Source organism: Setaria italica, chromosome VIII, assembly GCF_000263155.2.
Source record: "Setaria italica strain Yugu1 chromosome VIII, Setaria_italica_v2.0, whole genome shotgun sequence".
Classification (NCBI taxonomy): domain Eukaryota; kingdom Viridiplantae; phylum Streptophyta; class Magnoliopsida; order Poales; family Poaceae; genus Setaria; species Setaria italica.
In genome coordinates, this window is record NC_028457.1 from 29,541,613 (window position 1) to 29,563,581 (window position 21,969).

Consider the following 21,969-nt stretch of genomic DNA (forward strand, 5'->3'; position numbering starts at 1 on the left):
AGTGTTTTCACGGATACACTCGGCAAACACCGCCTTTGCCGAGTGCCCGAGATAACACACTCGGCGAACATTTTACACTCGGCAAATTTAGTGTTTCCCGTAGTGGTTGTCATTATCCGCTAACTAGTTGTCATTATATGCTTTGCATTTGCTGTACGTACTTTGTGTCCCTGAACTTGTAACGTGAACAGCTGCATGCTGTCGCGTGCTTTCTGCTGGTATTACGTGAACAGCTGCATGCTGTCGCGTGCTTTCTGCTGGTATTACGAAACAGAACTCTTGTTTTCTTACTAGTACTATTATTTTTGTATAATAGAAACTTGTGTTACGTACTGGTTCCCTGCTTGTTTCAGTAATGCATCTTCCATGACCGTAAACCAATCAAGTGGCACTGCTGTTAACCGATTCCGTTTTGCAGTAGGAATGAGAAATGCAGGTTTAAACCATAAATCGTTTGGGTTTATTTAGCTGGTCCATTGAAGGGTTGTGCAGGGGCGGCCTGAGCTGCCCAGCTACGAGGCACGGCAGCCCTGACGGGCGACGGCGGCTTACACTACGAACCTGTTCTGCAGACGAGCGTGCTGATCCAGAGCACAGCGAGGGCCTCCTCTGCTTCATGCAGAGCCGCGGCTTGCAGCAACCAAGGAACGCGCAGGAACATGGTCCCCAGCCGACGTCGACGCCGTCACGGTGTCTTGAATTGGTCCACTCAGACGCCGCCGCTGCGTGCCTCGACGGCCCGATCGTTTGATGAACACGCGAGCGCGGCTGGCCTGAGCGGGTGCCGACGAGGCATTACCGACAGGTCACCCTACTCGGCGTGGCTGCGCTCCTGGCAACGCAAGGCTGCGGTGGTCGGGCTCAGCGATTTGGTATACGCCGACCACCCTGCTCAGTGGCTACGAAACCAAGCGCACTCCAACACTGACGATTACAATTTTTCATGGGGCTGAATTTTCATGAGGAAATTCAGAATTAAATACGTCCAAGCTGTCAATACGTACACAGATGCAGTTTTCTTAACTTGACCTGAAGCCACATCAAACTCTATTTGCATTGCAGCGACAAGTGCAATACTGCACCCATTAGCAAGATCAAATTTAAGGGGTTGCCACCTCCGTATGTGTCCCTATTCTAATAAAAGAGTCGCCTGCTCTGTTTCTCATCATCGTGCAGGTTCAGAACAATCATAAAGAAGCATACTAGATTCGGTGACGAGGCATAGCTTCATAGCTTGTGACAAACTTTGCCTTCCAAAGTCTAGCGAGGAGACCTGGTTCATTTTCATGATGTTTTTATAGTGTCAAACTTTGCCTTTCATGGTGAGGAGAAGGTTGATCAAGAGGGAAGTAACACAGTGTTTTCGTGATGCTTTTTTTTTCTAAAGATCACATAAGATGATAACAATTGGTTGTGAACAGCTTTACGAAGACAGCTTAGTTTTCAAAATAAAAAAAGTCAAGTGGTCGATGATAGAAAAACACAATGCATGATGAGAAAGGTGTGGTGCACAATGATAGGGATACTAAAGATGGGGTGAAACTTATATTTGGATAGAGGAGAGTGGAGACACACTGTAGTTTCAGAAACAGCGGTATCAATGATTTGTAGTTTTAGAACATAGCTGATATAGAAAAGAGTTGCTAAAACTAAAAAAAAAGTTTAAGCAGCACTTTTCAAGGCGTGAGCTGCCAAGCTCCGAGACTGCCGGCGCCCTGGGCCTCCTTGTTCGCATTCACGGACATGACTGCTCAACATGGTGCTACCTAAGTGCCATGGCACGGCAGCCCTGCAGGGCGACGGCAGCCTACGGTACGAACCTGTTCTACAGGCGAGCGTGCCGATCCATGGTTCTGTCCAGATAGAATAGTGACATGCGGAATTGCTTGAGGCGTGCAATCGTGCGGATGCAGGTGCGCCGCTAAAAGGCAAGGTTGCGGATCATGGCGTCTACGGCACAAGTCTAGGTTGCCGTTGAGTCATTCTGATTTGAAAAAAAATAGCATGTCTTTAGATTGACAGGGTGTGTGGAAGTGGAATTGAATGAATAAAGTAAATATCCTGGAAAATTTTGCAGGGGCCTGACTGTTCAACTGTTCAGTGCTTTCGTTCATTTCATCGTACGGCAATTTGAGTTTCAAAATGGGCCCACAAAATGCCACAATACCATTATGTGCGCTACAAGTTCAGACTGCCTGTGTAGTACTGCAGTCTGAACAAGTGGACGGGGTTGATATATTGGATTAGTTAAGAAATTGCATTTGTTTGTCAATCACCTTCCACACTTGACAGCTATGGCCATACCACAGACCTTGACCTTGTGTCTGGGCAAGGAGATTAGGCAGAATTCAATACCCTTGTTAGGCGTAACGTGCCATCGTTACAGTTGCATGTCACTGGCTTGATAGAAAGCATTCGCTAGAGGATGCTAGATGGCCCATTCCCCACACGCTAGAGGATGGAGACCTTGACCCGGTCGGCCGTGGACGCCAACCACAGATGCCCTGTTCAACAATGACATATCTATAGCGAATATTGTCCATTGGATGGTTGGAAGATACTCTCTTCTTATTACAAGGTTAGGTCATTGGAGGAGGGCACTGAAATTGCAAGCTTTGCTGATCCAACGCTGTTGCAAGGGGGAAGTATTGGTGAATCTATATACTAACTTTCTGCACGATTTCATTTTCTCGCTCTGCTCAAGTGATGTCAATAAGAGGAGGAACAGGGATGATGGTTCAGTAGGAAGTGCTATTTGGGTTTTCAACTGGCTCCTCTGTTTCTGCGTTGTTTAATTTGGTAAGCTCAAATTGATTGTCTGGTCCATAAAGGGTTCAGATGTTTTCTTTCCTCTCTCTCTCTTCCTAAGTCACGCTTCATATACGTGTCTTGATCATGCACTTATTTCTTCTCATTTCGTTGATCATGCACTTGTTTTCTGCCAGAGAATTCATTTTCTAGTGTCTCCACTTTTTGCAGGAGTTAACGTGTGATCTGTTGGTTTTCAGTGATTGTGTGGTAGTCACACATTTATTTGTTCTATACATTGACCACTTTTTTTCTGCCACAGAATTCATTTTCTCGATGCTCAAGTGATACCGATAAGAGGAGGAACAGAGAGGATGCTTCAGTAGGAACTGCTCCTTGCGTTTTCATCCTCCTCCTCTATCTCTGCATCATATCCTTTCAGTTTATTAAGCTCGAATTCAACATAATTCAGATTTCCTAATCTTTCTCCTCCTAGTTCATGCCTGATTTGCATGTGTTGATTATACGCCACTTCATTTTTCTTTCTGTCAGAGAGATGATTGAAGAGTGAAGAGATCCCGTGCGGAACCCTGTGGATACTCCTTCCGCCTGCTGATTAGTAGCAGCAAAAGTGTAGTTGCTCCTTCAGCTGCACAATTCATGTGACACAAGGAAGATACAGCTTTTAGCCATGGCTCTCCAGTTTACAGCTACCCCTCTGCTGATTTGCATCCTTTAGCTCTGGTTTGCTCTGCCTCTGCTCAGGGTATGTTTTTTTGCTCTGCTCATGGTTTGCATCATTATTACCATAAGTCTGCTCATGGTGAATCAAACAATCATAGTAGAGGTTTCTTTTGCATGATACCAAATATTGTCCCAATTTATAACATCATTTTAAAGCACAAAATAAAAGGACAAAATGCTAACTCTTTATTTAGTGGTAACTAGTCCATCAATCCGTGCTCCCACATAGGCTAATGCTTTTAGAAGCTATTGTATTTGAAAATTATTTAGAAATTAAACTCCTAGATAATAATCAAAATTGATTACCTACTACTCTCTTATTTTGTTCAATACTTCAACATAATACTTATATAGATATGTGTTGGAGGTATGCCCTAGAGGCAATCATAGAGATGATGATATTCCTTTGTATCCATGTTTTATATTGTGTTCCTTGAATATCCATTAAAGGCTACTTGAATTGATTGCAATTATGTGAATTGTGTGTGAAACTCTTTACTTGTATGGTTATTCTAAAAGTTGTCCCTAGTCGGAGTTCATGTGAGGACACACATGAATATTAGACTAGCACGTGTATTAGTTGATGACTATATTTCACAAGTCATGGATATGGAGATGTCAAACTAATAATGTGGGCACATGTATAAACATGTGCTATTACTGACCCAACACGAGTTACATAGTTCTCTCTTTACATAACGTGTACGCTTTGTCCTTAGACCTGAGACTGTCGCATGTACTCAAGACGTGGATCGACTTACTTAGGGGGTATCAAACGCTACACCATAACTGGATAGTCATAAAGGTAGCTTTCGGGTTTGTCAAGAAGTATGCTGTGGGTATGGTTAGTCAAGATGGAATTTGCCCCTCTCTATTTGAGAGAGATATCTCTGGGTCCCTCAAGTGATCGAATCCAAAAATGCATGGCCATGCTACATGAGGTTAAGAGTTAACCTAGAAATGGATTCCAAATCACAGCATCGAGAAAGAGTGGTTGGCTTGGAGCTAGACCAAATATCGTGAGGCAAAGGGAATAGCATGTACGTGATGTTGTGATGGTTCGTCTGATATGATCTTCGTGTGCGTATAGGAGTTAGTATGTCTTGCTAGAGGCCGCTACTAGCTATTGGCCGAGTAGGAGTACTCGGGCCATGTCTATATGTATATGAAGCTATAGGGTCACATACTTAAAGGGCTGGAAGCCCAATTCGGATGTGATCTAAATTGGATCAGGTTTAGGAGTACTAATGGGCCTCGGACCCAGAGGCCCATTACGAACCCCTATATATTGAGGGGTGGGGGTGCCCTAGGATTTCATCCCATTTGCACCAGCACCAGCCGCGCCTCCCACGCCCTCACCTTGTTGCAACTCGCGGATCTAGCAGTCCAGCTTGCGACACTTCCTCCCCGCACGTGTGGATACCTTGGAGGTGTTGCATCTGCAGCACTTGGACGAGCTGCCACAAGAGAGCTCCGACGAGGAACCTAACGAGCCGACGACGAGCCGCGGCACGAGGAGGGAGTCGCTGCACGTGGACGAGCTGCTCGACGTCGACGTGTTCGACTACACTGCATCGACGTGTGATCAACTTCGCTGCCCCGACGCGTATCTACAACTTCAGCACCTAGCGTCGAGTGGTAATCCCGTGATTTATAACAGCAGTTATTCCTGGTTTATGTGGTAGAAATTTTTTTTTTGCGCTAGCGTAGCCTACCTCGTATCCCAATAATATGTACCTATCTTTGTCCAGTTGTGATTGATTTTTAATTAATAATTACTCTATGCAATTTTTCATCCATATTCATACTTTTTCCATTTTGTATCGCACCTTCAATTCTCCATACATTATGTTTAGCATACAGATCAATATTTTTCATCGATTCCTCACATACATGTATAAATGGTCTAAATGGTGACACTCATCATGTGTATATTAACAATGACATAAATAGGTAAATTAGAATCATATATTAGTTTACTTTTTTACATTTATGTATGATGCGCATGAAGATAATTAGATTAAGATGTAGGTGTTTATTTTAGGTTATTTTTAATAACAATATACGTGGGTAACATAAATTAAATTTTAGAATGACATTTTAAGTTATACTTTATAATGATATATATTAGTAAATTCGATGAAGATTATGGGGTTACTATAGATTATTTTTTATAATAGCTGAGCTTTATAATAAATCAATGGCTATGATTATTAGAGTTTTTAGGATTGGTGTTTGATGTTTTTGATTTTTATGTGAATTTGTCTCATTTTTCTAGCTTGTCTCGTTGGAACTAATGCGGAGTCTCCAATGAAAAAATATTAGACTACATTGCTACAAAACTATAACCACAAGCTACCTCTCGTTTGTTAAATATTTGAACACAATACTTATATAGATATATACTTATTATCTTCATCCGGTTGTGATATATTTTAGTTAGCAATTACTCTATAAAATTTTCATCCACATTTATAATCTTTAACTTTCCACTTTGCATCGTAGGTATGTGCTTGAATTTGTTTAATGAACCCTAAGTTTGAGATACAATTTTAACATAGAAATCTATATTCTCATCACTTCCTCTATATCTTTATAAATGGTGACACACATCATGTGTATAAACCTTAATTATTATATCATATACCAATAGTGCAAGATATAGACGATTTAGAATCATATATTGTTGTATATTTTCAATTAAGGTTATTTGATTCAAACGTAGGGTTACCTCATGTTATTTTTTAATAATGGCATGTGTGGGTAATATAGATGCAAATTTAACTGGTTACTTTAAGTTTTTTAAGTAATAGTGGCGGACAATTCAATTGCAAATTAGGGGGTTATTTTAAACATTGTTTATAATGGCAAAAGTGGGTAATTTTGATGAAGATTAGGGGCTTCTTTAGTTAATTTTATATATGGAAGAGGTGGGTAATTTATATATAGATTCAGAGGTTTACTTTAGGCTATTTTCATAATGGCATAAGTGGGTAATTTTTTAGAAAACATAATAGATCCAATGGCTATGATGATTTGAATATATCTATCGATTGATGGTTGGATGTTTTGCTTTTTTGTGTGAATTTCTAGGATTTCTCTCTTTTTTCAAGAGTGCCCACCTAGTGGAATCCTAGGTCTAGATGGGTTCACCTGGAGGCTTCAAAAAGAGCCTCCAATTAGTAATAGTAAGATGGGATCATCATAATTATCGATTTATGAGTCTATACAAGAATTAATTAGTTTGCAGATAGGCTAACAGACAACCCATTATATAAGGTGTCTGTATTACTGCCTCTATGTGACATGGCCAGTGCTTGCACACGGCAGCCGTCTTAACTGTTGAACGTACCCTGAAAACTCTATCATCTACAACCAACAACTCTAGGTACGGTAGTTATACACATTGCACGATATTGTTACATATGTATGGGGCAGAAAGGGAGGGAACCCATGCAATACTAGTTCCAAAAGGGAGGGAGGGAACCCATGTCTTGGGGCAGAAAGGGAGGGAACCCATGCCATCCTACTTTCGTTAGTAATAATAGTGGCCCCAAAACATAGGACCTGATGCCTCCATCTTCCATTCTAGCATCCAATTATTTAGTTAAAGCGAAGTAATAGCTAAGATATATGCCTTGCTGTAGTACAACTGTACGCACAATAATAAAAGTGTGACCATGTATGTTCCTGCATGCAGTTATATCTTTCTGGGGCAATCGAGCCAATCCGGTTACATTATTTTCCACTAAAAAATCTAACTACATTATTTTTGCAAATCCTGAATGAAACGAAACCACAGCTAAACTGATTCTAGAATGGCAACAACAAATCTCCGTCAGCGTTTTGTCCTGCAGCGACAGGAGGTACCACCAACATCCACCGAGCTCCGTTTTCAACTCCTCCATCTTATTGTAAGCGAGCACTCTCGAACACTCTCTGAAAAGAACACCAAGTGCAATAGTAAAAGTTATACAAGTTACCTCCAAAGATCTTTATGTACGGCATATTCTAGGAATGTAGTATGTCAAAAAAGGATTCAAGTTGTACACCTTTATGTACAGCATATTCTAGAAATGTATATAGTAGGTAAGAAAGGGTATTCATGATATGTAAAATGACCTCCTGGGTTACTATAAAATGGGAGTCCTACCCCGTTGTAAAGGGACGAAGCATTTTTTGAGCGGGATCATGAGTGTTTCTCATACATCGTTGTGTTCGAGTCTCCTTGAGATTTGTTTCCCAACAATTGTTAAACATATGTAACAATATCTTGTAATGTGTACAACTACCGTACCTAGAGTTGTTGGTTGTAGATGATAGAGTTTTTATCATGTAATTTAGGGATGGTGGCAAGGTTGCTGTACACTGACGTGTAAACCACGGTAGAGGTGATTTATTCCACCCTATATTATAACATGCAAAGCGCTGCTTCCCCAATTTCTACAGTCATATCTCTGCCTGTACAACTCAAATAAACTTGAATTCCGTTGTAAAAAAAGTTTGTTTTTCTTGGTTACATGTCTATGTACATGCTTCAGGAAGATTAACTCGTTAATCTTACATCCAACCGTACTTCTGAATCTGAACATCTCTGTTTGTTCATGTTCCCATGAATCATACGATCGAGTGGGCCGGTTTCCTCTGGACACGTTCTGAGTCGAAATTTCCGTGCCCTTGCAGAGCACGAGCATCGTTTTCATAGGTTCTGCAAGCTAGCTCACGATTGAAGGAGAATATTGGCGTGCCTGCATGTACTGTAAATAGAAAGATGCCGCCAATGGTGTTCGGGTATCACCATAGCAGTTGGTCTTTCTTTAGTGCTTATTCTCCTCTCCTTTTCTTTATCAAAAGGCCCAAATGACAGGGGCCGCCAAAGAATAAAAATTCAAAAGATGAGCAAGCCTTAGCATTTAAGCTACTAGCATAACTTTCGTCACATATAGTTCCAAATGGGAGAGAACCCATGGTATCCTTCTTTTGTTATCAATATCAGCAGGAATCTTTGCCCCAAAAGAGAGGACCAGATGCCTTCATCATTATGTTTTTCTTTTAATGCTTTCATTCTAGCATCCTATTCTTTAGCTAAAGCGAAGCAATATTTGAGATATATGCATTGCTACAGTGTAACAGTATCTATAATAATTGATGTACACAATAATGTAATATTCCACTAACAACATTGATCGGTGATATGCAGAGACAAATATCTAAATTTTAGCTCCAAATAAGTTTTAACCAAAAGTTTATCTTATGGGTGGTTCCACGACCCAAACTATACTCCCCTAAATATAAACTTCCAATGGTAGTCCGACGGACTAGGGCCACCTGATTAAACCTATATTTAACGACCAACATCTATCATTAACTCTCACTATTTCTCACGGGCCTTCCTACGCTGCGGTGCACCGATCGTCCTTATTATGTGGTGAACCACTTAGGGCACGTACAACGGGCGTCTAGGAGCCGTCTGCGAGCCGGTATTTTTGCAAAAACGACCTTCTCTCAGCCAGGCGACGGGCGCGCCGTCGCCTCGCGAGACGACGACCGCGTCCCGTGCTCCAAGGCGGGAACAGACGCCGCAGCACCGTTGTACAGAGGGGAGACAGCGCGCTTGGATCCCGCGCGGACAGCAGCTGATTTGGGCGCGCGCGGGATTTTTGCGCGCCAAATCCAGCTCCATCCCCGGCGTGCTCTGCAAGGGGGTCGAAGAGGCGAGCGGCGATGAGCTCGCCGGTGGCCCCGTCGACGCGGAGCATGAGAACGGCGTCGCCCCCAGCCTCGGCCGCCGCGACTGCGCCGCCGATTCCTCCCAGGCCACGCCGCCCCCAGCCTTGGCCTGCGGGGCTACGCCCCCCTCGCGCCATGGCCGCGCCGTCGTGGCCGGTGGGGCTGCGGCCCCCTCTCGTGCGCCATGACCGCGCTGGGGCTGGGGGCTGCTGGCTGCTGGCTGGGCGCGAGGCGCCACCGCCGCACGTTCCCCCCTTCACCGTCCCTAGCCAGGCTGCGAAGCTTTCCTTCTTCTCTGTTGCTACTGCCTCCGTTTGATTGAGATTCAGTCTGGATGTGGCTGCAGGTTCATGGGGAGATGGAGGTGCACCGGCGTGGTGGTTCTCATCATACTCTTGCTCTCGGTTGCTTCTCACGGAAGAGGTAGTTCCATGCGATTCTCCCGTGGTCAGTTTACAGTTCCCAGTGAATGGATTCAGCGTGTCAATGCATTCGCAAACATCTGAAATGGTGTAACTTTGTGTAGAGACAAGGGACACCTACCAGCTATGTCCTTATGGTTAGGATTGTCTGATTTTCATAGAATTTGGCTTCAGGGTTATAGTGTGGGTGATATTGGGACTCCAATATCCCAATAGGCATTAGTTATCACACAATAACCATGATATGTTTGGGCATTGACAGTTTTATTGTATGGAATTACTGATTCGATGATTTATGCTTGAGCTTAAAGCTGCAATAATTTAACAAGGCCAAGGAAGCTGCCTTTTCTTTCAGTTGGAAGAAAGGGGCTATTGTAGTCACTTTTGGAAGGCTAAGGCGAATTGAAATTGAGAAGCTGAAATCAGTTTCCCCTTGCTCTTCTGTTTATAAGGGGTTAAGCACATTGTCTATTTATTATGGTTATCTTCTCATGCTAATAGTGTCTGTAGCCAATACTTGTTTTAATGTTCCATTGTTGAACACCAGAATGAGCCTACAATTTTGTTTTGTCTTTTATCACAGAGCTACCTATCAAGAAGAGTGACCAGATTTTTGTCTACAATCACACTCTTGCAAAGACTATTGTGGAATATGCTTCAGTGGTAACTTAAAACTTTTCCCATTTTTTTTTATCACGACCTTTGTTTTGAACTGAATATCAACAGTTTCCTACCGTTTGCTGCTTCTATGTCAAACTAAACTTAAGCCGATGGCGATGTATTATCTCTAGGTGTATATGTCAGACTTAACTGCTCTTTATACATGGACATGCTCGAGATGCAATGACTTGACTCAAGTAAGAAACTGCCCAATATTGAATCATTTGCCCCTTTCAAAGTTGCTCTTTGAAATGGCCATTGGCCAGGATATATTAGTTTCTAGTTTGATATTGTTTCCAACTTCTGATTTCTGAAATAGGGCTTTGAGATGAGATCTCTAATTGTTGGCGTGGAGAACTGCTTGCAGGTTCCTTTCTCACCACAGTTTGAATTCAGTTATCATGAATTTTTGTGACATCGTATGGCTCGTTGCTATCATACCCAGCAATCTTTTCATGATATCCTTCCCTTTACCTACCATTCTTTGGCTGAATAATGTGACAGGCGTTTGTTGGTGTAGCTCATAATCTAAATTCAATTGTCGTTGCAATCAGAGGAACTCAAGAGAACAGGTGTTCGAACAAGTTGTTCAATGAAGCTTGGAAATGTATGCATCTAAACTGTTTGTAATCTGAACCTACATGAGTAATCATACAACAGCGAAGCTTTCCTTGTTTAGTCATATTATGTTTTATTTGATTTATGAAAATTTTGTTCTATTACATTAATATAAATATATTTGAATATCATTTATATTTATGTTTTCAAAAAATGTAACCATGATCATCTTATTTAAGCTTGGTCTTTCTTTTTTTCAACAAGCAACACAATAGTATACACAAATCTTATTTACGATTGGTCGTGGCTACATGCGGGCATTAAAAACTTAACAGACAACCAAACAGACAACTTAAAAGATAAATCATTGTACAAGCTGTCGGTTTCACTGTCTATATGTGACTTACAGACGGCAGCCGTCTAAACTGTTGAACGTGCCCTTAGGGGAAACAATCTATAGAAGAAAAAAGTGTTGGAAATTAATCTTGACATGTTTTTCATACATGCGTTAGTTGTGAACACGCGTCAGAAAATTAATCAATCTACATGCATGTGTGAAAGGGTTACATGCATGTGTGTGAATGCAGTGCATGCGAATGGAGAAGACTAGGAGCTGCATGCATATGGAAGCTTAGGGAGTTGTGTGTTAGTCAAAGAGTCTCTAGATAATGTGAACGTGTCTTAGTAGTGTGAAACCTGCTAGTTCCTCGGCTCCTCCTACGTGCTGACAGAGAAAGGGGGTATTTATACCACGGTGAGGCTGTGGTATAGAAGGGAAGCTGAATGAGCGAGTTGAAGGGCCATGCCAATCGTCCAGACCTAGCCCTTCCTTTCGTTCCCTCGTGGCCAACTTCATCTCCAAGTCCTCTCTGATATTCAAATTAAACATTATTTTCACTAGCATGTGGGCCTGGCTCAACGATAACCTCAAGATAAGGATGGATCTTAATAACTTTCCAATGTAATGCTTGATGTCATCTTGATCCCGAAATCAACTTGCCATATCTTCTGAAACTTAGCCCCTAAGTCTTTTTGGAAGATTGCTCGCCAAGATTGAGCATGAATGGGCCCCTGAGGACCCTAGGCCGATCGGCCTAAGCCCTTTTTGGGGCCTCTAGCCTTCGTCTTTCTTCTAGATCGTCACTTGTCCTGAGCCTCATCCTATTATGTTCCAATTATGTTCCAATTTAGTCCAATTTCCTACAAAAATAGAATGTCCTCAAAAATACAATGCATATGTGAAAATAACCTGATTATTAGGTATGATCAATAGTTTTGATATCATTTGTATGCAAATATTGAAGATAAATAGGGGTAAAAGTGTGTCAATAACGAGTGTCAGCAATCACCCCATGATTAAACCTTGCTCGTCCTCGAGCAAGTCTTCAATAGAAATCAGCATTGCCCTTCCGTGTTAACCCTGCACTTAAACATAACAAGACATGGCGTTGCATTTAGATTTTCAATTAATATTCTAGTTGTAGCCAGCTTATTATTATGGAGGATAGACATTTTTTAATGATGAATAAGCCACAAAGAATTTAGAACAATGCTCTTAAATTTAAATCAACTTCAGAACTTTTCTTTCAATGGAGCACAATTTTCAAAAAGGAGTTAGATCAATATTAGCAACAGAATTCTTGCAATTGCTCAATGGAAACTCTCAGTTCATCAAGTATCGCAAAGCCTATGCTAGAACATTGTCAACCTATTCTACTCATATAAACAAGTGGTAGGCTTACGTGGAGCTTAGTAGGTAGTAACAATCCTAGCAAAGCATTATAGTCAGAATATTATCAAACTAGGAAAAACTTCTATTGGATTTACTGAGACTTGTCAAAAAGGTCATGGAGAAATAATTGCTTATAGAGAGGGAGAGAATGGAACACACTTTTTTAGATGGTGGACATGTGCAAGGTCAAATAGGTGATCTCGAGACACAAGTGAAGTTCTCGTTATCGGATTTCACATGGTTGAAAATTTATGAAGCTCAAAGAACCAAGGAGAATTTTTATTCTCATCTTTCTTTCTTTATTTTTGCTCTTTTTCTTCTTTTCTCATCATTTTTCTTTTTTTTCTTTTACCTCCTTAGAACTTTTTGCAACATAATAGTTACTTAGCAGTGGTCAGAGATAATGCGATGACTCCAACCCCCATGCTTGAACGATGCTCGTTATCAAGCATGAAAGAGAGAATAAAATGACTGCTGACGTAAGTATTAACTCCTTTGGTGTTATGTAGAAAATTATTTGATTCTTTAAGGAGGTCATCCGCACAAAAAATTAGAGCTTCCAAAGGAGGGAACCACCCAGGCCAATCAGCTTGGCCCTGTCTTGCCTCTTTTTCCTTTGATTTTTATTTTGCACATGCCTGACATCCTCCAAATCTTGTTTATCATGAGAAGGTGCCAATGAGAATTTATTCCATACTTATATTGGGTTGTGATCAAGGAGGGTAATCACAAAAAGATATTTGGATTTTTGGTTGGATGCCCATTGAGGTTTGCGAAATTTCCCGTGTAGACAAGTCATAATGCATGGATAGAAAGGCTAGCTAGAAGTAGTTACACAAAGGAATGACCAGCTTCTAAGTCTCATATTACAGAAATCAATCCTAATCCAATTCATCTGAAATATAATTAAACTTGCAATCTAAGGTTTATCATGAAGGTATAAATATGGCTTTCATGAAAACAATCCGAAGTGACCAGTATAAAGAATTTTATTTCATGAAAACAAAAACAAGTCTTCGGTAAATTTAAATAAGAAAGCATCAAGAATTATGTGGGTCTTAATAAAAGTCATTTAACCCTGCATTTAATTCATTCTAAGTCATATTTATGAATCACCTATCCAGCTATGCATAACTAAATACAACAATCAACAAAGTGACAACATTCATCATATTTCATAAGGTATAAACAATATCATCAAAATTAATCATATGACATAAGCTCAATGTGATGAACATTTCATTTGACACGCACACACTAAAAATAAAATTGAAGACATCCTGACACGGCCACAACTTGTGCATAGAAAAAATAAGGAAAGGAGAAAGATATGCAAACGAAGATTGTGATGTTTCTATTTATTCCATCAGCTTCTCCCTTCTTCAATGGTCATTTTGTCTATCACCCGACTGTTGTTCTTTTCATGTCCTCATGTACTCGAAGAGCGGTTTGGCATTGATCCTTCGATTGGGGACTTTGATGGCATGCTCTTCAACATGCTCTTTTGTTCGCTCAACATTTTTTTCATGGTTCTTGCAGAGAGCATAAACAAAGAGCACGCTGGGGTTTCTTGCCGACCCAAGGAAGCAAAGAAAAATGCAAAATCCATGGGTCAAAAATGATCAACTCTTGGTCACGGTTTTAATGTCCTCAACATGAAAATTCGAATCTGATTTCAAAAATAAAATCATGCTCAATGCAATAACTAAGCCATTATGTAAATCAGAGGTGAAGTTGATGATCAAAATCAATGTAGATCAAGAATTTTAGACCACATTAACTTAGGTTAAATCAAAGACACTTAGTCTATTGAATTAGACTAAATAATCTTTGATTTTTACCATGCGTGGTAAAGGGATTGGTTTCCTACAAAAATAAAAGGCTTAGAAAACTCTAACTAGAAAAACTGGATCTTCAATAAGAATAAACCAAAAGAGAACTTCTAATTTCTCATGAGCCTAGCATGCGAATCTTATACAGAAATAAATCATGAAAAATATTATGTAGGCTCTACTCAAAGATGGGACTCTAGGTGCGCAAAAAGATATTTAGCTCCTCTGGTTCTGATTTTTCATGGGTGGTAAAAAAACAAAAATAGGATGGGTTATGTCACTAGTTTTGTTGAATGTTGTGAAAAGAAACATAAAATGTTAACGACCAAGCAAAGAATCATTCATCAAAGTATTTGATCAATTATCCATAAGACAAAGAATTGACCAATGTAGCAAAAGTCTAAGACTAAATGATTCAAAGAAAATTTGGTTGTCTGCTCGAAAGCTTATTACCTAACTCGACATTCGAGTTGCCTCCCGCAAAGCACTTCGTTTATCATATATAACTAGACCTTCATGTTTCTGCTCTTCCCAGCATCCTATGATGGTGCTGCAGTCTTCTTGAAGGACTACGAGGTAGGCTACACTAGCGCAAAATAAAAATTTTCTACCGCGTAAACTAGAAAACTGTTGTTGTAGATCATGGGATTACCACTAGACGCGCAGATGCGGAAGTCGATGAAGCATATCGGGGTAGTGGAGTCGATCACACGTGAGCTAGCTTAGTAACAAAGAGCCCACAACATCGGCAACTTCATGAAGTTTAAAGAGGCAATGGTCAGGTGACTCTTTTACCTCTATGATGGTTGAAAAATTGGACAAGTTCGCTGAAGCACTCAAGGAGGAAGCATCTAAAGGCCCAACATCAAAAGAAATTCTAAACACACTGAATGAGGTAGAAGGATTGGATGAAGATATTTTGTTGGACCTATTTGATATCTTGACTGGTGATGCACGCAAGTATGAGTCTTTGTTGGCACTTCTAGTGGAGATGAGGAAAAGGTGGCTCTTAAAGCAACTCAAAAAGTGATGCATGCTTAGATGCTGATTACTATCACTATGCTCATTAGTCATGTCATTTTGAGTGTGTATCATCATAATGTATGACTTTGTTTAGACTTTAGACCAAGTTCTTCTAAACTTTTGTGTTCAGAGAGAGGGAGATATTGCATTACGTTGTGTGAATGTACTCTACCATTTTGGTTCTCTGTCGAGAGAGAATTCTGCTAAATTGTTCAACAGCTCAATGTCACCGGATCGATTTTTGTAAACTATTCGTATGCTCTCTTTCTTGTTGTCAATCGGATCTTGATTCTGATTGTTTATTAACTGTCAGCTGTTATATCTGTGCATGACTTGGTTCTCTGTATTGTACTGCTTTTGAATATTGGTTTTGAATATAGAGATAGAGTTCAACAGGATGAGAGAGAGAGAGTTGTGCTAGTATCATGTTGTTCCATTTGAATTTCTGATTACCTAAAAACTATTTCGAATCTAATTCTAAGAATTAATTTTTTTTACATCCAAACAAGAAAATTGAAATGAATATGATTCTAGGTAATTTTATTCCTATTGAATCTAATTGCTAGAATTGCATTCCTAGAATGAGAATCAATTCTAGGGAACCAAATGGGCCCTAACTAAATGCACAATGGCGGCTTTATTCCTATTGAATCTAATTGCTAGAATTGCATTCCTAGAATGAGATTCAATTCCAGGGAACCAAATGGGCCCTGACTAGATGCACAATGGCAACTTGCTACCCCTCGATCTAGTCCTATATAAAGTATCGCTTCCGCGTGGAGTTCTCTTCACGTTCACCACCACTTTCTGCATATCGAGCAAAGAGCCTAGCAAGTTGAGGTGAGCACTTTCATTCCCTTACTATATGTGCATCATATTTGTGTGGTGCGACTAATTACAGAGATGTTTGCTCATCTTATGCATGGACCGCTGCATAGGAGTAGGTGATTATTTCTCAGTTATTCTTTTCGGTTACTAACTAGGAAATATGGCGCTGCTTTGTCACGCCCGTTCTGGCCTCTGTTATTAAGTTAGAGGGTATTTTAACCATTTATCTTTTACTTCCTCCGTCCCAATTTATAAGTCGTTTTGGCTTTTTTAGATGCATAGTTTTAGCTATGCACCTACATATATTCTTATATCTATGTATATACTATGAATATAGAAAAGTCAAAATGACCCGTATAATTTGAAACGGAGAGAATATGTACCAAAGAGATGCATTGTGTGTGTCTGTGTAAGTAGTAGGATATATTATAGATAACATACTGATAGCTAGTGTTTCAGTCTTGGTATTAGACATACTTAATAATATTTGTGACACAAGATAGTTAGGATATAGGAAACGCTGGGTTTTCTTGATTTGGATTTGCCTTGTGCATGTCATTTGTGTTTGTTGATTATTTGTTACTTTTTATTGTGTAGTCCCAATCCTGCTTGTACTCCTGGAGTTATGGACTTAATCTAGACTTCAATTGATATTTCTTATAAGGCTCACAATGTGACTGCATGCTCTTAGGAATGTCAAGATAGCAGTAGCTCACATTATACTACACATTTGTCCAGGTTGGAATAATTCTTAGCTCATTATATAATTAAATAAGCAGGATAAATGAACTGAAATTGTTCATCACTCGACAGCCGGTACTCTCTTCCTCCCCTCTGCAATGACCAACCAGAGCAGGATTTTAGAGACACGGAGAGTGAGGTCTTCGTCAGACTATAGCCAGCCTCTTACTAATGCAAACTAACTTGCACATCCTGCATGTTCATGGACGTAACTGGATATTCATATTTGTGAGAAAGTACAATGATAATCAATTGTACAATATGTCTGACAAGTGACAAGCTGAAAAAAGAGAGAACGGGTACCATTAGTATTGTTCAGCGTCAGGTGAGGTTCAGACATGTGTCTTCACGAGTTGTGTTCGCTACCTCTTGTCTCTCTGCTTCTCTTCTTTTCACTCTCGGCCAAGCATAGAGCAGGAAGCAGCGGCTCTGCTTCCTTCGTCCCTCCTCTCCATTGTTGCAGAAACAAAACGGCTGCTACAAAATTTCAGCTTTGCTACATTAACCCTATGTTATGAATATCTACCATGCGAACTATGTTCTTCATATTTTATTCAATTTCAGTTGGTCAAAAGCAAAAGCTCCTAAATTGAAATAAAGGAAAGCCTATAATGTCACCTCACTAATTGATTCTTCTAAGCCAATGACCTTGCCGGTCATTAGTGCTGGTGGCCTCTGCTGTGGATATGCGGATGAGGGCAGGGAAACCGGTAGCGCTGCCTGCTATTGGAGCCAGGCAACCAGCAGCCCATAGTGCAGCTGGTTAGCTAGTCTCCCCGGGGAGAAGCTAGCCGACCAGGGGTTGAACCCTGGTTTGGTGCCTTTTAGGTGGGGGTTTATTGGAGCCAGCGGTCGTTGGACTGGAACTTAGAAATTAGATATTTTGGTTGACTTTGTGCCTTTCGGATGGCAGTCCAGAACTTCAGATCTGCTGGAGCACAGAGAGAGCTTCTTCCTTGGCGTAGTGGGTGGGAGACCCTCGCGTGGAACCGGTGGCCGGAGGGTGTTCCAAACATGGAACCTCCAGATTAATGCTTTTATATGAAGCGAGGATAAAAATGTAAGAGATACAAAAACTAGATCGTAAGCATACTATAAAAAAAAACTAGATCGTAAGCACACTATAAACGCAGGGTGTTACAGATGAGGCTGAGGGCACGGCCGTGCGCGTGTGGATGGTGATGAGTCGCACGGGCGGATGTTAGCCAGGCAGCGGGGCCGCGCCGCGAGGGGGGGGGGGGGGGGGGAGGGGCATGGACAGCTGCGGGGGATGCAACTCGGCGTGGAGGCACGGACGATTGGCAACGGGAAGGTGCTGCGGGAGAGAATATTATAAGTTGTAGGATTTTTCTCTTTATTGCATTTAGAATGTGGGACCCATCTTTGAGAACCCCATCGCCATTACACGCAGGAAAGGATGGTCTTATCCTATGCGGGACCCACCTAAGACCCCCACGCGGCATTATACACTCCTGATGCTCTTCGGCACACACTCGCTCTCCAGCGTGCACCTCCACGACGTCTGTGCCTATGGTGCCTCGCGCGCGCCGACGCGGACCACGTGGATGGGCGGCGCCCCTGTGGCTCCCAACCCCCGTATCCTCCTCATGCTCCTTGCCACACACTGAGGCCACACCAAAACACGCTGCAGCTCTACGTAGAGGCGGCCCGGGACGCGCCATTGGACCTTCCGCTTTGTGCCCTCCGTTGGAATTGGGAAGATTGTTTGAGCGGTTTGAACCTGGACGTGGTCGGTGGCGAGGGGTGGCGCGATGGCTGGGCAATGTTGCGGGCAGCAGGGCAGGCACAGCCCAGGCGCCAGCGGGTGCTGGAGGCGCGACGTTCGCAACGATTCCCGAGAGCTTAGATTGGTGGGTTAACGGGCAAGAGACCCACGCCGACCTGAACCGAACGGTCTATATCACAAGCTCGCTGGATCCAATGGCTCGCAGGCTAACGGGCGATGTGGACCAATTGCCTGCCCGTGGAATAACTAAGGATTCATTATATAGAGATATGTGATTATGATAACTTACTACTGGCAGGTACACTCACTCCATGGCGACCGTCCTGGATGCTTTGGCACCCTACGTCAAAAAGCTGCTCACGGACATGGCAGAAGAAGAGGTATCAATGCTGCTCGGAGTTTCTGGCGAGATAACCAAGTTGGGAGGCAACATAGAAAGCCTCAAAGCCTTCTTTGCTGACGCGGAGAGGAGGCGCATCACCGACTTGAGCGTGCAAGGATGGGTGAGGAAGCTCAAGGACGCCATGTACGACGCCACCGACATCATAGACCTGTGTGAACTCGAGGCTGACAGTCAGAGGGCGTTAAGAGGCGGCAGCATGGAGCAGGTGCCAATGGGTTGCTTCCAGCCATTGCTCTTCTGCCTACGGAATCCCAAGTTCGCTCACAAGATAGGCCGCCGTATCAAGGAGCTGAACCAGCGCCTGGACGGCATTCACAGGGAGGCTCACAGGTTCAACTTCATCAACCTCGGTTCCTACCATTATCGGAGGATGCCCACTGATGCTGAACCCTCTAGCCAGAGGATGACGTCCGAGTTTGTAGAGTCAGCTATCGTTGGTGAGAAGATCGAGAATGATACAAGGGAACTTGCCCATTGGCTAACCACCTACAGAAACCATGACATCAAGGTGGTGTCCATCGTGGGAGCGGGCGGCATGGGAAAGACAACCCTTGCCCAGAAGATCTTCAATGCGACAACCGTCAAAGAGCACTTCAAAGTGAAGATATGGCTGAGCATCACCCAGCACTTTGACGAGGCTGAACTGCTCAGGACGGCAATCAAGCATGCAGGGGGAGTCCACTGGCAGGTTTCTCCTGGTCTTGGATGATGTCTGGAGTGACAGAGCATGGAGTCATGTGCTTAGTGTTCCTGTCAGAAATGCCAGCAAGAAACAACCGGGGAACGGGGTCCTAATCACTACGAGATTAGGAGACCTTGCTCAACGGATGGGAGCCTCCTTCTACCAACACCATGTCAGCCTACTCAATGACGAGGACGCCTGGTCCTTGCTTAAGAAACAACTGCCACCGCCGCCTAATCAGCAGGTTAGCCTATACTTAGACTGAAAGTTTATTCTTTGCAACTAGGTGCCCAATCAGTTAAATCTACCGCATTTTACTAATCAGTAGTAGTACTTGGTCTCTGCACTTAAAAGATAAAGTGGAATAATGCCTCCACCACCACACGCTAATAGGTAGTTTCTCAAACTAGAATCTAATTTGACTGCAGAATACAACAGCCGTTCCAGGGGATCTTATTTGGAACAAGAGGAATCCTCTATACACTACCTTTTAGGATTGTCACTAGTTCAAATAATGTTTGCAAGGTCGTGAAACAACAATCTCTTCAAACCTATCAGTTTCTGTAGAAAATTCAGTATTAAGTTTTTTTAGAGAAAATGTAAACTTTGTACCATATATACAATAGCATTCTGGCACCCTACCTAGCAATTGGGCAAGACCTTTCCCCAACATAAGCGCAATTTTGTAACACCGTGTTAAAGAAGTTTGACCAGAGTTGGCCATTCATTAAAAAAAAAGAAACCTTTCATTGGATTGCATTCTAAAGCAAGAACATGTCTGATGACATCATGAGCTGTCTACTTCACAAATTTACTTTTTAGATAATGGATAAATATCCAGCTTCACCTTGCTCTTTTGAGGCGGATCAGTCCACAATTATTACAAAACTATGCTATTTCTGCCAAATATATATATGCAAGAGTTGATGTTTGCAATGGAACTTTACTGCATCCATGATTAAAAGCTACTACTGACCGATTCATGCTGTGCTTTCGAAAGGACACCCAACACCTAACAGGACTTCCGTATCCATGATTCTAGTTTATTTTAAAAAAAATTGAATCCATGGTTCTTGCTGATCAAAGAGCCAAAGCAATTCATATTAGTTAGTTAATTTCATGATTTATTGGAAATGCTCAAATACAAGCATGGAATTTATTTATCAATAAATAACCTTCAATTCTTGGCAGGTACTTAGAAGTACTGACCACCTAAGAGCTATTGGAATGAAAATTGTTAAAAAGTGTGGTGGTTTACCACTTGCTATCAAAGTGGTGGGAGGACTGTTAAGCAAAAGGTCCCAAAGCGAGCAGGAGTGGGAGGCTATTTTGCACCATCATGTATGGTCAGTAGCTGGATTGCCAGAGGAGTTGGACAAACGAATCTACTTGAGCTATGAGGACTTGTCTCCCCAGCTCAAGCAGTGCTTCCTTTACTGCTCGCTTTTTCCAAAAGGTACAAAAATTGTTGAGAGTATAGTTATTCCCATGTGGATTAGTGAAGGATTTATCCAGCCTCGCGATGGAACCAGGTCGCATGATGACCGACTAGAAGAAACAGCAACTGACTACTACCGGGAGCTAATCACAAGAAATCTTATTGAACCTACGGGAAAGTATAATATCACAGGGTATAAGTGCACCATGCACGATGTGGTTCGCTCTTTTGCTGAATTTATGGCTAAAGAAGAATCATTGGTGGTGATCCAGGATGACATGCAAGCTGCTGGCGGTAATAGCCTGGTTCATCGCCTCTCCATAGGACCGACCAGAATGACATCAGACTGGGCCATCTCACAAAAGCAAAAAGGGACACTAAGAACATTAATTATAAATTGCAGAATCAACTTTAGGCCTGGAGATTCATTGACTAGCTTCTCTAACCTCAGATTATTGTTTGTAAAGTATGCAGGTTGTGATGGGTTGGTTTTGGCTGCCTCCATATGTCAATTGAGGCACCTGAGATACATTCGATTGGAAAAAACAGACATATCTAGGCTGCCAGAGGACATCAATAGGATGAAGTTTCTGCAGCACATCGTGCTTAGGAAATGTAGTAGCTTGAATAATCTTCCTAGAAGGATTGTAGGATTAGAACACCTTAGAACTATTAATATAC

General features: G+C 41.9%; 2 protein-coding genes across 4 annotated transcripts; both read left to right on the forward strand.

Moving 5' to 3' along the window:
* The first annotated feature begins 2,430 nt into the window (after positions 1–2,430).
* LOC101770116 lies at positions 2,431–11,032 on the forward strand. 3 transcript variants are annotated; one of them, XM_004979445.2, is made up of 7 exons: positions 2,431–2,799; positions 2,980–3,514; positions 9,569–9,645; positions 10,228–10,307; positions 10,436–10,501; positions 10,624–10,671; positions 10,809–11,032. In XM_004979445.2, exons 3-7 carry the CDS (start codon positions 9,573–9,575, stop codon positions 10,932–10,934), a joined length of 393 nt encoding a protein of 130 aa, XP_004979502.1. In that variant the 5' UTR covers positions 2,431–2,799; positions 2,980–3,514; positions 9,569–9,572; the 3' UTR covers positions 10,935–11,032. The 3 variants fall into 3 exon arrangements, with proteins under 3 accessions (XP_004979502.1, XP_004979504.1, XP_022684802.1); XM_004979447.2 differs by having other exon boundaries at positions 3,071–3,514; XM_022829067.1 differs by having other exon boundaries at positions 3,301–3,514.
* A 5,221-nt stretch (positions 11,033–16,253) lies between these two features.
* LOC101771584 (putative disease resistance protein RGA4) lies at positions 16,254–19,911 on the forward strand. Its single transcript, XM_022829090.1, has 2 exons — positions 16,254–16,289; positions 19,064–19,911. Exon 2 carries the CDS (start codon positions 19,077–19,079, stop codon positions 19,875–19,877), a length of 801 nt encoding a protein of 266 aa, XP_022684825.1. The 5' UTR covers positions 16,254–16,289; positions 19,064–19,076; the 3' UTR covers positions 19,878–19,911.
* Positions 19,912–21,969: the final 2,058 nt, after the last annotated feature.